The 15792-nt window shown below is 39.0% G+C and overlaps 1 protein-coding gene across 1 annotated transcript in view; it reads left to right on the plus strand.

Moving 5' to 3' along the window:
* The window catches only part of MAN2A1 (mannosidase alpha class 2A member 1), a 170080-nt gene that overhangs the window by 17632 nt on the left and 136656 nt on the right, over positions 1 to 15792 (plus strand). Inside the window, exons 2-3 of the mRNA XM_047729525.1 lie at positions 8349 to 8606; positions 11137 to 11281. Of these exons, the coding sequence (XP_047585481.1) occupies positions 8349 to 8606; positions 11137 to 11281 (403 nt within the window). The remainder of the gene's footprint in view (positions 1 to 8348; positions 8607 to 11136; positions 11282 to 15792) is intronic.

Raw genomic sequence — 15792 nt, forward strand, 5'->3', positions numbered from 1 at the left:
TATTGGTTCCTTCGGTGGTGAAAGCTGGGTTTGTCTGTAGAGCAGGTCACTGTGAACCATTCTTGTTCATGCTGTGTGGCTACTATTGGTAGCCTCTGCTTTTCTTCCTTGTTCCTAGTTGTCTCTCTGTGTCTCTTTGGGTGGTTGGTGCTCCCAGTGGCTGGGGAACCTGTTTGACCCTGCTCTTCTTTATTAGCAAGAGGAACTCTCTAGGTGGGGAGTTCCCTCTTGGCATTGAGCATTGCCGCCCTGGGGGATGGGATGATGCAGGCAAAATGAAGCAGTCTTTTTTTTTTCCTGTGTGGTTATTTTCAGATTTTTTGTTCCACTCTGTTTTAAAGTTTTATAAGTAGACTCCAGAGCTGCCCCACAGCTGTTTTTGTTCATGGATAGCTGTTTCATTGTTGATCTTTGTGGGAGGATGGAGGCTGGGGTCTCCCATGCTGCCATTTTGATGACATTACTCTTGGCTTAACTTTAGAGTCTGTTCTTATCACAGTTGTTGTGCCCTGAAAAGTTGTACCATTCAAAGTGATTTTAGGGGCTCTAGGGTGGCTCAGTTGGTTAAGCGTCTGCCTTCAGCCCAGGTCATGATCCTGGGGTCCTGGGATAGAGCCCTACATCAGGCTCCCTGCTCAGTGGGGAGTCTGCTTCTCCATCTTCCTCTGCCCCTCCCCCTGCTTCTGTTCTCTGTCTCAAATAGGTAAATAAAATCTTAAAAAAAAAAAAAAAACCCAAAAAACAAAGTGATTTTAGAAAGCCATAGTTTTTTGTTCCAGCAACAGCAGAAGTAATGTCTTCTTGAATGCCTATTTGGTAGCAGGCTCTGTGCTAAGTTCTTTGCAGCCATTCCAAGCAATAGGTGTTAGCACTGCATTTTGCTTATAAAGGAAACTGAGTTCCACGAAAGTTAAGTTACTTCCCCAAGGTCACAGTGTTACTAAGTGCCAAACTGAAGATTAGAACCCACGTAGTCTGACCCAGAGCTCTTGTGCTTCACCATTCAGCTAAACTGCTTTTATCTTTATCTGGTAAAAGGAGTTATTAAAACTAAAGATAATCATTATTTGCAGTTACTAAAAATAAAAATGTGGTGAGGTATAATATCCTAAAGCATGAAATAGAGGAATCTGGTACAAGGATAATTAGGAGAATTAATATCCAGTTAAGCAGATTATCAAAGGGTGCAGGTTTGTGATTTATGTCACCCTCTAGAGTAGTTTAGGGATGATTTGCCAAATGGCTTATCTAAAGTATTTTGCTGACATGCATGAGGTTGGAGGTGTAGGTCCCAAACCTGGCTGATCACCAGAGTCACCTGTGGAGCATAAACATTGCAGTTTCTGGGACCCTTCCCAAGATTCCGGGGCGGATCCCCGGGATTTGTAATTTTTTTTTTTAAGATTTATTTATTGGAGAGAGAGAGGGAGAGGGAGAGCGCACATGCACACATGCAGGGAAAGGGGCAGAGGGAAAGAATCTTCAAGCAGACGCTCCTGCTGAGCATGGAGCTCGACTGTGGCCCGGCCCCATCTCACAACCCTGAGATAATGACCTAAGCCGAAACCAAGAATCTGATGCTTAACCTAATGAGCCACCTAGGGGCCCCTGGGATCTGTAGTTTTGAGCAGCCTTTCAGATGCTTCTGATGGTTACTCTTAGAGCCTTTTACCCAATCACATTGGTACACTGTGGGCACATTTTATGACAGAATCCATGTCCAAAAAGATATTGATGTGATGGAGTGATTTACTGAATCTAACAAAATCTGACAAGCAGGAAAAGAAAGCATGAATGACAGGTGGTATGGAGCTGGAGTTTTGACATACATACACACACATAATGTATTGCAGTAAAATTTTGTTTCTTTCGAATCCCACCATTGGTGATTATATTATAAATAATATTTTCTCTATAATTCTCTTTTTTTTTTTTAAGATTTTATTTATTTATTTGACAGAGAGAGAGAGAGATCACAAGCACAGAGAGGCAGGCAGAGAGAGGGGGAAGCAGGCTCCCTGCTGAGCAGAGAGCCCGTTGCTGGGCTCGATCCCAGGACCTGAGATCATGACCTGAGCTGAAGGCAGAGGCTTTAATCCACTGAGCCACCCAGGCGCCCTCTCTATCATTCTCTTAACTAGAAACTTGATTTCGTTGAGTGAATATCTTTTACCACTACTGTGGTAGGAAGAATTTCAGAATCAACCTTGGGTTCTTTTACCAAACCCTCTTCATCCCCCACATCAGTTGAAATTAGAGCCCAGTGAGCTATGATTACTGATAGTAGTGAACGTTGAAACTTTTGGTTGGACTATAGAGTCCATAATCTTTGCCTGCCCTCAAAGAGGAGCCACATAGTCTACCCTACTCACAAGGTCATGATTGTCAATCTGTGGCCAAACATAGCTCAATTTCTATATCATTTCCCTCTCAGTCAGTGAAGATCACCCTATAATTTAGGACTTTCTTTCTCATTCTTATCTACTTTTTGGGTCACAGTGAAGATTTTTGTGAATTTTCTTTCTTAAAAAAATTGTTAGACTGTTTTATTTTTATTCATATTATTTTTGGTGTAAGCTGTGTGCCAAAAAATGGCATTTAATACTGCCTTGTCTTAGAAAAAAATGTTACTTTTTTTTTCTTTCTTCACCCTGCCGTAAATATTTGTAATTCTTTTGTGCATCAGGCATTGTGCTAGGCATCAGGGTACAGTGATGAATAAAACAGCTGTGGTGCCTGTTCTCAATTTAGAGATTTACTTGTGATGAAAATGGGGGAACAATACGTGAATAAATAGGTAAAAAATATAAGGCTGGGGAAGAAGCAGGAAATAGAGAATGACACATGAAGGCCTATTTTAAATAGGACAGCTGGGGAAGGCTATGCTGAGGGAACATTTCAGGTGAGATTTGAAGGACTGTATAAAGGGAGAATGTGTATGGAGGTCCTGAGATGGGTTGAGGAAGACCTGGCTGACAACTTAGCTGAGATCAGGGTGAGGCTACATTGGGGGAAGGATAGATAGATGCAGGTGTTTACTGATTGTAGTAGAAGTGCAGTTAGAAACTACCACTGGATTGTTTGAAGGGTAACGCAGCTGCTTAGGGCATGGTTGAAGGATGTAAGCCTAGCACTGGGGAATTAGTTAAGAGGCTGCTGCGTACTAGGCAGGAGAGGTTGCTGGAGGCTTGGATTAGTGTGGTTGCACCTGAGATGGAGAGATAGAGAATGATTCCACAAGTATTTTAGAGGTTGTAAGGAAAGAGCTTGCAGATAAGTTAGATGTATGAACAGGGTGAGGAAGGAGGAAGAATCCGTTATTCTACCAAGATTTTGGGAGTGACCAACTAGATGGGGATTAATGCTACTCCCTGAAAATTTGAGGATTGTAGAAGGCATTTTTGGGGAGGGTATCTTTTGGACATAAGTTTGAAACCCAAGTTGAGGAGTGGAATAGTTGGCTCGATGGGTTTGTTTTTCAGAGAAGAGGCTTCAGCTGGAGATAGAAATAGAGATGAGACATCAGTACAAAAAAATGGAATTTAAATCATGGAGTGGATGAGATAACTTAAGACGTATAGAGAAGGCAGAGAGCTCAGGTGTTAACCTTGAGGCAGGCACTCTGTCATTTAGATGCTAGGGGGAGAAGGAGACTAATAAACAGGAGGCAGGAGGAACCCCAAGAGTATGCTGGGCTGCGAGTAAGTGAAGAGAATGTTGCCAGGAGGAAGAAATGGTCTAGTGTGCTGATGCTCCTTGAGATGATGAGTAAGGGGAGGGGAGTGTATGCTTATTATGACCGACAACCTGGAAGCCTTTGGGGACTTTGTAGGGGCAGTTTTGGTAGAGCAGTGGGCAGATGCTGATTGGACTGGGCAGTTGAGGGAATAGAAGTTTAGAAGGAAGGGGAGGGGTGATGAGTATAGACTCTTCATACTCTATGTATGTCTATGAAGGCATTGGGCCCCAGCAAGGGAATCGTGGGGCTAAGGAAAGCACTGGAGTTTGATTTGGTGTTTTGGATAGGATATCATGTTAAGTTGAACCATAGGAACTTGGTAAATTTTACTATTTTTGGCTTAAGAGAATGGCAGATTTCATATCGCCTGATCTGAGGTTACATGTTACACAATTGAGAATGAGTTACGTTTAAAAAGGGAGTTTGATGAAGCAGTGTTGAGAGAGTTTTAACCAAAAGAATACCAGCCTTTGAGCTGTTGAGAGAGATGAGTTTGGAGCTCACCAGTCAAGTGTTGGCCTTTGAAGTGGGGAAGGGGAAGGCACACATTTTTTTTCCACTGTAACAGGAAGGAAGATGCTGATGTGCAGATTCAGCCAAGCTTGAGTGATCACGGTGATGCCAATTCCGGCAGCTAGTGCTTACCTAGGGCAAATAATTATGTAATAAGCTTTCAGATTTAGCCGTAGGTGTACATTGATTGATTTTGCTTATAGGACTGAGTGGGTACTGATCCTGTTTTGCCTTGTACGAGGCTCTAAATTTTCTCTCTTAACAGTCATTCGGATTAGTGATTTTTTTTGCTCAATTTTTCTCTTTCATCAAAAGCAAAGTAAATCAAATATCATGACCTTCTTCTCCACTCCTCAGCAGTGCAACATCATGGCCTCCCTATAGAACTGATAAACAAATCAAAGAGTAAAACGGTTTTCTCACAAGTGATTTTGTTACCCTACAGAAAATTGTCTTTTTCAGGGACGCCTGGGTGGCTCAGTTGGTTAAGAAAATTGTCTTTTTCAGTATTACTATCAGTATTCCTTGACTTGTCAGTGTAATTGAAACATTATCTATGATTTCTGTTCCTTTAATGCAGACTACAAGCACATCCTTTTAAGGCCATACTACTCTTCTCTGTTGTATATACAAAATTTACTTATGAGGTGCGTGTGTTTCAAGAATTTCAGCCATTTGGGGGGAGACTTTGTGGCACCACATAATATAGTTTATAAAAAATGATTTTCATTAGACTATTCTGCTGACATATCCCCAGGCCACAATTTTCTCCACGGTCTTATTAATTCGGTACAGAATTCCAGGTACTGATCATTAATTGTAACTTTAAAGCTACAATGAGATAAAAATTCGTCTTTGGTGCCTGCAGGGTTATTTTTCACAAAACATCTATCTCCTGTAATGTTTATTTTGAGTAATACTCTCATCCATGGGTTATGGGGCTAGGGCCATCGTAAGAATATTCCCAGATGGAGCCCTCTTCTTTCTCAGTGTGTGCTTATTGAACTACCTGTAGGCAGCTTTGCTGTATGCATGGCTCCAAAATTATCATTTCCTGAAAGTACAGAAAGGTCTGGAGAAGTGCAGACACCCCTGTATTAATTTATAACACTGCTAGTTTATTGGAGGATGAAACATGTAGTATTTAAAAGCTCTAGGGTGCTGATATTTTAGACTAAGTTTTATTGTACGGAGGAGGGTAGCTTTACTAGAGGCAGGACAAGTCATCATGTTCTAATTCTGCTTGGAATCAGAGGAACTTGATTTACTGTTGTTACCTGCTGTGGTAGAAATTACAAGCATCGCTTGTATCTTCAGGATTGGAAATATTCAACAGAACACATCAGGTTTCAAAAAGCTGTAGTCTCCGTGTTTTGAAAATAAATGAAGAAAAGTTTTTACCCTTATTTCAGACAGTCTTTGATAGCATGTCTGTTTAGGAAAATCTGTATGGATTAGTTAGGAAAATCTGTATGGACTCTCACGTATTTTGAGCTTCTTTGGGTGAGCTTCGGGTTATGCCAAGGGGACTGCCTTTGGCCTTTCTGCTGAGAATCGCTCAACCAGCATCGACATCTGCTGATAAAGAAGGGTTTGTAGTATGATAGTGCTCACTAGCTTTGCTGACCCGAAGTCTCCATGGTTCACCCAGCTTCTCTTTGAGCCCTGAACTGGTGTTGCACTGATCCATCCTGTTTCCTTTGCTTTGCCATTTTTAGTCATGAACTGATGCGTGTTCTCCCTCTTGCTTTTCACTAGAGGAAATGGGGCTTATCTTACAGGATGAGTTCTGTGTTAAAACCTTACACTTCCGGCTTCTGTATAATAGGCTGATGAACAGGCTTCAGAGTTCTACCTCTTGAACACATAGCACGCTACCCCAGAGGAGACAGTTGGCTTATAGGCCTACAGTTTTGACATATAGAGCTATTTCTGTCACATGTCTCCAAGTAGGGTGGGGGAGCATCTTTCAGGTCTGTGAAGGCTGTCTTAATGTTTCTTGTTTCAGGCTTTGGATATTTGTCCCCAGTGTCATCTTTTCTTCCACCTCCCTCCTCCCCACAAAGATAATGTGCTGCTGACTTGCTTCTAATTTTGGATATTTCTTTTCTCATTCCAAAATATTTTCTCTAGTCCCTTCAGACTTCTGTCAGTTTCACACAGTTTGCTCCAGTGGTCTTCCCTTGGTAGACACCAGTCTCCTGACCTGTCCCCTCCCCTTGTTGAACTGGCCTCTAACCCGGAAGTAGAATCATTTTTTCTCCTGGCTTCCCTATCACAGTCAGCAGCTATTCATAACAGACTAAAGAAGAATAGAAATACCCGTAACCAGTTTTTACCATCTTGATTATGGTCTTTCATATTTTTTTTCAAAAAGGATGGTATCAAATTATAATTATTTTGCGCATGCTTTTTAAACGTTTTCTCCACTGTACCTCCTGAAATACCTTCCCATATATTTCTGTTTTTAAGGAATTTATATTTCTAAATTTTCGTGACTGAAAGCATTTCCATGATATAGATGTACCATTTGACCAGTTCTTTACCTTTGGACATTTAAGTGTTTTCTCTTTTCCCTTCCTCTTTCTTACTGTTCTTTACCTTTGGACATTTAAGTGTTTTCTCTTTTCCCTTCCTCTTTCTTACTGTCCTCCTGTTATTTCCTTCTTCCTTCTTTCTGACTTCCTGTTCTTTACTGGTGATAGAACTTTTGTTTTTGGGTGTCCAGAGTTATTTGCTCACTGTGCGTGTAGTTATTTTATTAAACCCCAGTGTGGACTTTTGGGTAGGCTGTTTCTAGTGATAGTGTCACTTTCTTTGTTCAGGTACAGACCCATATCTTATGTATATCTGTCTTCCCAGCATGTAGCATTATGCCTGGTACAGTGGGTATTCACTAAAGATTTATTGTGGAGTTCCAGAAATATAAAGGCCATGGGACAAATACTTAAGTATCTACCATATATTTAAGGCCCAAGATATAGGCGTGAAGAAGACAAAGATTGTCCTTGCTCTCATAAGCTGAAATATTATTCTCCACAACAAGGTTTATGTTATAAAGATGACAAACCTCTTAATGAAATGTGAGGATCAATGAAAAAACCTTAAATTCAGGGTGCTGGGTGGCTCAGTTGGCTAAGTGTCTGCCTTCGGCCCATGTTGTGATCCCAGGGTCTTGGGATCAAGACCCACATCAGGGCCCCTGCTCAGTGGGGAGCCTGCTTCTCCCTCTGCCCCTCCTCCTCCACTTGTGCTGTGTCTCTCACTTTCTCTCTCAAATAAATAAAATCTTTTTTTTTTAAAGATTTTATTTATTTATTGACAGAGATCACAAGTAGGCAGAGAGGCAGGCAGAGAGAGAGGAGGAAGCAGGCTCCCTGCTGAGCAGAGAGCCCGATGTGGGGCTAGATCCCAGGACCATGGGATCATGACCTGAGCTGAAGGCAGAGGCTTTAACGCACTGAGCCACCCAGGCGCCCCTCAAATAAATAAAATCTTTAAAAAAGAAAAATAAAAACAATAAAAAACCTTAAAGTCGCACAATGTAGGAAAAGCAGTCTGCATGACCTCTAGTGTGGTTACTTTTCATGCATATGGCTAATTCGAGTTGATTAATTGATCTTCCTGTAGATGATATTTCTTATTTAGGATTGTCTGCTAGGGTTACTACAATGGAATGATTTTTTTCGGGTTCATACTTTTTGACCCTTTCAAGTACTAGTATCAGTTAACTGAAATTTAAAATTTCATACCTGAACATAATATGTTGTACTTAGCTATTATAGAGAACTCAACAGTCTTTTAGGACTGGGTTTGGGGCAATAGGAAATAAATCCCCAAATATTTTTGGTCTCTCTGTTGCACATTTTAAAATGTGATTAAACAAAGATTGCAGCCATGGAGATTTTCTGCTGTAAATTAGTGTTTCAACACAGCCAGCTGTTCACGCTTTTTGTGATCCCACTTATAAAAGTGGCAAGTAAAGGGTGAGTGGCTGCCCTCTTGGGCAGGCACATAATTTAAAAAAAAAAATGTGTGTGCCTCAGCAGAGTTATATTAGAGTTTCATATAGCTGCCTTTTTCTTTTTTATTGTAGGGCCAGCTCTCAATGTTGCAAGAAAAAATAGACCATTTGGAACGTTTGCTAGCTGAGAATAATGAGATCATCTCAAATATTAGAGACTCGGTCATCAATTTGAGTGAGTCTGTGGAGGATGGTCCAAAAAGTTCACAAGGCAATTTCAGCCAGGGTGCTGGCTCACCTCTTCTGCCATCAAAACAACTGTCCCTTGTAGTGGACCCTGAAGACTGTTCATTCGCTTTGCAGAGTGGAAGTCAGAATTCAGATGTGCAGGTAATGTATGCATTTGTTAATGATCATTGAGTTTTTCTTGCTTTTATTTCTTTTTTGATCTGGTGTCTGTTTTAACTTAGTAAGTTACTTGAACTCTCTGGATTCCAGTTTCTGTTTTTGTAAAGTAAATTGATTAGTCACATGGTCATTAAAGTTCTTTTTAGTGATAAAATTCTGTAATTCTATGCTTCCCCCCAATTTTTTTTTATTATTTTATACTTTATGATTATGGCCTTTTTGTATGCTTTTTAGGTCTTATGTGATCTAGTAGATGAAGACCTTTAGAGATTTAAATTTGGCTAAAGAGATTCTCTTATCTTCCTATAAAGAATATAAGAAAAGCCCTATTCTTACTATATATCTGTTACACATTATAGGTTTCACACAGGTTAGGGTTAGATACCTTCTGGTGAATATCTCTTTGTGAGAGAGGGAAGGGAAATATTCTAGAGCTGTGCTGTTCAGTATGAAAGTCATTGTCCACATGTGGCTGCTGAGCACTTGAAATGTGGCTAGTTTGAATTGAGATGTGCTCTAATGTTAAAGACTTACTGTGAAAACAAATGCAAGATACTTTGTTTCATTTTACATATATGTGGAGATAATATTATGAATCTATTGGTTTAAATAAAATATATCATAAAAATTAATTTCACTTATTTCATTTTACTAGGAAATTTAAAATTAAGGATTTTGGCTTGGATTCTGTTTCTCTTGGATAGCACCTTTCTAGAGGGTAGAGGAGTCGTAATCTAGGATAAGAAAGGACTTCTGCTTTTCTTAAATTTAAGGTCAAATGTGCTCTGTTCTGCCTGTTAACACAGAGCTCCGTTTAACTTGTACCTTAGACCTGCAGCTGGAATTGGGTGACAAGTCCATAAAGAGCAAATATTTTACAGTTGGACAACATGGGTTGGCTCTGGCCTCGCTTCAGAGTAGATGTTTCCACTAACTGCTGGGGACAGAGAACGTGATAGGATCTTGAAGTCATGGCTCACGGGCCAACAGCTGGGGACAGAGTTGGCCAGGCCTTGTGCTTATAATCTTATCAACTAGTGTGTGACCAGATTCACACACTATCAGGATTCTGTGTTGTGAGTCTATTTTTGTGAGTCTTGGCCTTGTATAGATTTTAAATAAGTACCTTTTAAAGGAAAATAACAAAAAAAGGAGGGGGCTGTTAAATCTGGGCTGGACAGAAACAACTGTGCTGCTGAACAACCCCAGAACGTGGGCAGAGCGAGGCAGTGTGGGACAGGGCAAGCTGCAGGGCTAGGAAAAGAAGGAATAACAGAGACTGCTAATACGTCTTCCTTTCCAGCTGGTTCCCAAAGATTTATCGACTGTTCCTTGGGAGCATTTAATTTTATTTATTAAATAAATTCATACATTGTGAAGTGAGATGTTGTTGCCTTAAAATACTTTGTATTCATTTCTTACATAATGGCTTGGTATCTTTAAATTTTTTTGTAGCCTGCTTAAATATTTTATAATATATAATAATTTTACATAATTTAAAATTTACCAAAGACATCTGTGTTCTTTGTCCCATTTATTATTATAGAGGGGATGAAAAATACAAGTTTTTAGGTTTCTTTTTTTTCCTGCAATATTTTTTCCTTTGTATCCAAATAGGTTATTACATAGGGCTATTACATTGGAAATGTAGGCAGCATTTGAACATTTAACAATTTCCATTTTCACATGATTATGCCTCATTCACTCAGTTGTAGTTTTATTTTTAGAATGAAGACAGTAAATAATATTTGCTAAGAGAAGGAATAGCTGTAGATGCATTTCCATTCAGATACAGATTTTTAAAAATATGTGATTAATTGTAAAAAAAGGACAACTCGAAATAAAAAAAATAATTATCGGTATTGTGTGTGAAAATGCTGAAATATTTGGTCATAATTGCATTTCATAAGAAGTTTTTTCTTTGGGGGCGCCTGGGTGGCTCAGTGGGTTAAGCCGCTGCCTTCGGCTCAGGTCATGATCCCAGGTCCTGGGTTCGAGCCCCACATCGGGCTTTCTGCTCAGCAGGGAGCCTGCTTCCTCCTCTCTCTCTGCCTGCCTCTCTGCTTACTTGTGATTTCTCTCTGTCAAATAAATAAATAAAATCTTTAAGAAAAAAAAAAAAGTTTTTTCTTTGCTAAAAAAAAAGAGAGATTTTTTTTTCTTTGCTGTTTAGTTCCTATCAATTTCTATTAGATTGTATTAGAAGTCAAGCAGGGCAAGAAGCAATTGAATGAACTTATTTTTCATTAGAAGCAGAGAGGGGAGAAGCTTATTTATCAGGATAGTTAAGTAACAGTAGCATTTTAAGAATTTGAATGGTAATTAAATGTTTTTTGCCTTAAACTCTTCAGTTAATGTACACAGAAATAACTTTATCTAGTAAAATACATACAGAGTCAACAGTGAATAGCTCTGAGCAAATATTTTCCAACATTAAGTTCAAATTAAAAATGGTAATACATGGTTAAACTTACTCTTTTTTTTGCCTTTATTTTGTCTTTTGTATTTTTAGATGTTGGATGTTTACAGTCTAATTCCTTTTGACAATCCAGATGGTGGAGTTTGGAAACAAGGATTTGACATTAGCTATTTATTTAATGAATGGGACTCTAAGCCCCTTCAAGTCTTTGTGGTGCCTCATTCCCATAATGACCCAGGTAAAATTTGCACTTCAAAAAAACTACAGGTTATTAAGCCCCTGTACACACAGAGTATTTTAATGAGAATCTGGTAGATCCAATTTCTCAAATGTTTGAGACATTATTCGTTGACTTACTACAGTAACAGATTTCTTTTATATGTCATTGTATTTTGAGTTTTTATTTTTATCAATTTTTGTGCCATCCATGGATAGTACTTGTACAATGTGAAATGGTAATAAGCACAAGAAGATCTTTGTTTTGGCAATGAAAAGTTGCATTCACTTAAAGTGCTGATCGTTCATTATAGTTACGTCTTATAAAATACTGCATGGGAGAATTACTTCATGTTCATAAACTCTGCACTAAAAAATGCAGAATTCTCGTGGGAATGTTTGAATCTTTAAAATGGAGAAACAGTGAAGTGGTTAAGAGTCTTGGTCAGGTGGACCTGAGTGTGAAGTCCCAAGCCCATGGTGTGAGACAACTTTAGGCAAGTTACTGAATATGAAAGTATTTTTTCCCCAGTAGAATCAGGATAAAGTACCTACTTCATAAGATGAGATGTAGAAGCATGACGCATGGCTCCAGGAACTGCTGTCATTATCATTTTTGTTATTATTTCATATGACAGCTTTTGCTATTTATTGGGGCTGGAGACTTTTTCCACCAACGTAAGGGAAAATCCCTAAAATTACAATGGGAAACATGATTGAGTGTATAGATCTGTTAGTGCGAGTACACTGGCACCAAGTAAATACTTTATGAATTCGGTTGCCGGACTTTTGGGGGCATATACTTCGAAAGACTTCCTTTGAGGACTGACGTAACGCTTCTGTTTGTTATTTTTCTCAATTTCTCCATTTCATCATTACTGTCAGAGGCACCATTATTCATCTAGTATTTTGAAGGCTTTTTCTTTACTCCCAACATTCATTTATCCCGACTTATATCCCTTCCCACTGGTTTATTGGCATATGTTCCTTTTTGTTTCTAAGACAGTAGAACTTGTTACTTTAGGTCTGGACACATGATTTGGTAAAGTCGTATGTGTATGTTTGTGCATACAGGTTGTGTGCTGCCTTTGGATGTGAAACATACTTGGAGACAGTTTGGATGCTGAAATGTTTGAATTTCCATAAAACTTCAATATATAGCATGCACAGAGGTGTAAAATATGTACAATCAGTATTCTTCTGGAATTTGTAGTGAGCACATGTCGTACTTCTGACTTTGGTTTCTCTGTCCTTGGACTTAATATCTTTATCTTTTCTTAGACATGCCTATCAGTCTTATTAACCATTCCTCTTAAATGTTTTTTGTCCTATTCTTCCTTAGTGTTAGCCTGTCGCTTCAAATCCAAACTCCGATGGCTGGGCATTATGGAAAGACTGCAGGGATCTAGAACCAGGCAGAATGAGGCAGGCATCCTGGCTCTGCTGTAGACTGGCCCCAAGTCCTTTGGGCACGATTGCGTGTCTGTCAAATGTAGATTATATGGGTAGAATAGTGTTTTCAAGTGATAGTTATCAAGTACATACAAATGGTGATCACATGTAGTTAAAATTCCTTTTGCTCTTTACTTGTATGCCAGATTAAAGAGTATATCTGCATTTAGGGTATGTGTACTACAAAATAGATCTTTGTTTATATCTAGACTTACAGTGAGGGGAGGTGCTCACACATCACACATGGGATCTGAGTTTGCCTGTAGAACTACAGATGATTTTCTCTGTAAATCTCATTCACTCTGAAATATTCCCTTATTGAGTGTAATGATGGCAGAGCCCCTCTAGTATTTAAACTGTTCTCTCCTTTCTTCTCTGCCGGCTATACGCAGTTTAGTTCTTGTCACTTAATTAGGTGCGAGATGGGATTCCACTATATCCAGTTTCTTATAAATACACTTGGCAGTATGTCTTGCAGGTTCTTGTGTGAACCCATTTCTCCTCCCTTTGGGATTTTCTAAAGACTTTTATTATCTCCTCCCCTTTTATGCCATCCTCAATTTCCACCAATCTCATTTTTTGTAATTCTATAACACGCACACTAAACTATAGTAATAAAATTTGTAGTTTACCAGGCAGTGTGCCAAATGTTTTATGAACATGGAATGCTCACCATAACCCTTGAATGTGAGTGCCATTATTACAAGACGAAGATGTCACCAGCTTGTCAAGCTTCCGGGGCCAGTAAGTGGCACCAAGGAATTCCTCGTTAGTTTCCCTGGATCTCCCACCTGAGTACACTTGAGAGACAGAGAACACGTGCCTCCCGTCATTGCCTAGCACCACATTTGGCATATAATAATCGCTAAATATAGACAAGGCCTTCTCGACCTGTCTCTGTGCCCCTCTGAAGCTACTTGAACTTCATAAACTTTGCCCCGCTTGCACCCAGAGATCGCAACACTTACAGCACTTCTGCTTTGTCTCCTCACTAGAGTGTAAGCTCAGTGAGGGCTGAGACTTTGTCTTATAACCAGCATGTCGCTAATGCCCAGAAGAGTAACCAGCACATGGTACTGACTTAATCAATTAAATAAGCTAATGAACCAGGGAATGTGGCTCTGCAGTCTAAGATGAAACATTGGATGTTGACATACACTTTTCTTTAGTTTCCTTTCCTCCATCTCTTTTTCCTGTTGTCCTATTTCTCTTCCTTAAAAAAAAATATATTTAAAATGTTCTTTGGAATTTTAAATACAAATGGCAGATGATACGAAGCTCTTCAAGGGCAGGGATTGCCTGTACCTTTGAGGTTTTGTGTCTTGGCGTTCCAGCAGTAGTTAGTGTGTTGTTCCCTGGGGAGACTCTCTAGTCAGTGGTCCTCACTGCTACAGGTGACTCTGTCTGTTGGTATCTTAGCAACCACAGTTGAGTCTTTTTGTCTTAGTAAAAAATGTTAATGACCCTTACCCTCAGGCCCTCCAGCACTTGAGGGAAAAATAATGGCCAGACACAGACCTTTTAAAGCGAAAGCAATTTCTGCTATTAAGCCAAGTGCTAGAGAACAGAACCCCCTGGCTTTTCTTCATAATTTTCATTGCTCCTTCACAAAAGTAGAGTTGAGGTAAACTAAATTATTCTGTGAAGAACTAAATGATTCGAATCATGAAGAAACCCCTCTTTCAGTGGAAGAAAAGAGATAAGTGTGTGCACAAACATTCCGAGTCAAAATGTGACTTCGTAATGGGAAATCTTCGTATAATACTCCTAAATGAATGTGCAGTTAGGCGGTTTACTTTCTAAATGAGATTTAGAGAGATTTGTTTGCATTTTCTGCAGCAACAGTTTAAAACAAACTTTAGCTCTGTGGCTTGTTTTGTCGATGGAGTTTTGTCTGTTGGGGATAGGAGTGTTTGAAATAGACTTTTTTTATTGCGTTCCCTAACTTTAAGAATTACATTGCTGTGTTTTTATATATGTTGGTATTTTTCTTTTTGGATCAAGTTCTGATATCTCATAAGACAGATAAATTTCAAATTATGTATTTTAATTCCTGTCATGCCTTCTTCCAGTCCATGAGGACATGTAACAATTGTCATACAGTATTTTATGTGGCTTAAATGAGTTAAAACAAAATTGGAAAGGAATTGTTAAGTAAATGCTGATAACTTTGTACTGTTATGCTTTTGAAAAGTTTTGAATCATAGACCATGAAATTAAATGTTAGTTGATTGATACATGTTCATGTTATATTTAATAAGCTGATTAAAACACAATTACAGCACCTTTGTATCTACATTCTTAATTCTTTCCTTCCCACTACTTAAACTGCTGAAATATTTAGTTAATTTTCCTTCAAAGAAATCACAGTGTGTACAGAGCAGATAAGGTATACTAAATGGAAACTTGGACAGCATTTTGTTAGTTAAGCAATTTGTAAAATGAACATTAGAAAATAATCCCCCATGTGGCATGACTCCAAATAGGAGAGAGACCTAGGCACAGGAGCCGCAGTGGAAAATCATTTTATTTTGCACATTTGCAATTCTTCTAGAGTTTTTATTGATTCAAATGAGTGAGTAGGATTTTTCACTTTTTTTTGAAAATTAAGAAAACAATTTTGCTTTTAGCATTATATGATAATTTGAAATGTGTTTATGTGTCCTTCTTTTTTTTTTTTCTTTTTAAAGATTTATTTATTTATTTTAGAGAGAGAGAAAGCAGGGGAGAGGGAGAGAGAATCCAAGCAGTCTCCCATCTGAGTGCAGAGCCAGACGTGGGGCTCAGTCTCATGACCCCAAGATCATTTCCTGAGCCAAAATCAAGAGTCACCTTTAACCATCTGAGCTATTCAGGTTTCCCTATGTGCCCTTATTCTTAAAAAACAAGAAGGACCAAAAATGTGAGGAAGTCACAGAATTAAGTTATTTGGAAGGTTTTTCTGTTCATATATTGTTCAGCACAGTCAGAAGAAAAGAGTTCCGGGCAGCCCTAGTTAGGTATTGCACAGGTGGGTGAAAACAGGGGAGACTTGCAAGTCCTGCTGCCAAAGAAACCTGCTGAGTGGAAGGAGATGATTAG

Source organism: Lutra lutra, chromosome 5 (genome assembly GCF_902655055.1).
Source record: "Lutra lutra chromosome 5, mLutLut1.2, whole genome shotgun sequence".
In the NCBI taxonomy this organism is placed as follows: Eukaryota; Metazoa; Chordata; class Mammalia; order Carnivora; family Mustelidae; genus Lutra; species Lutra lutra.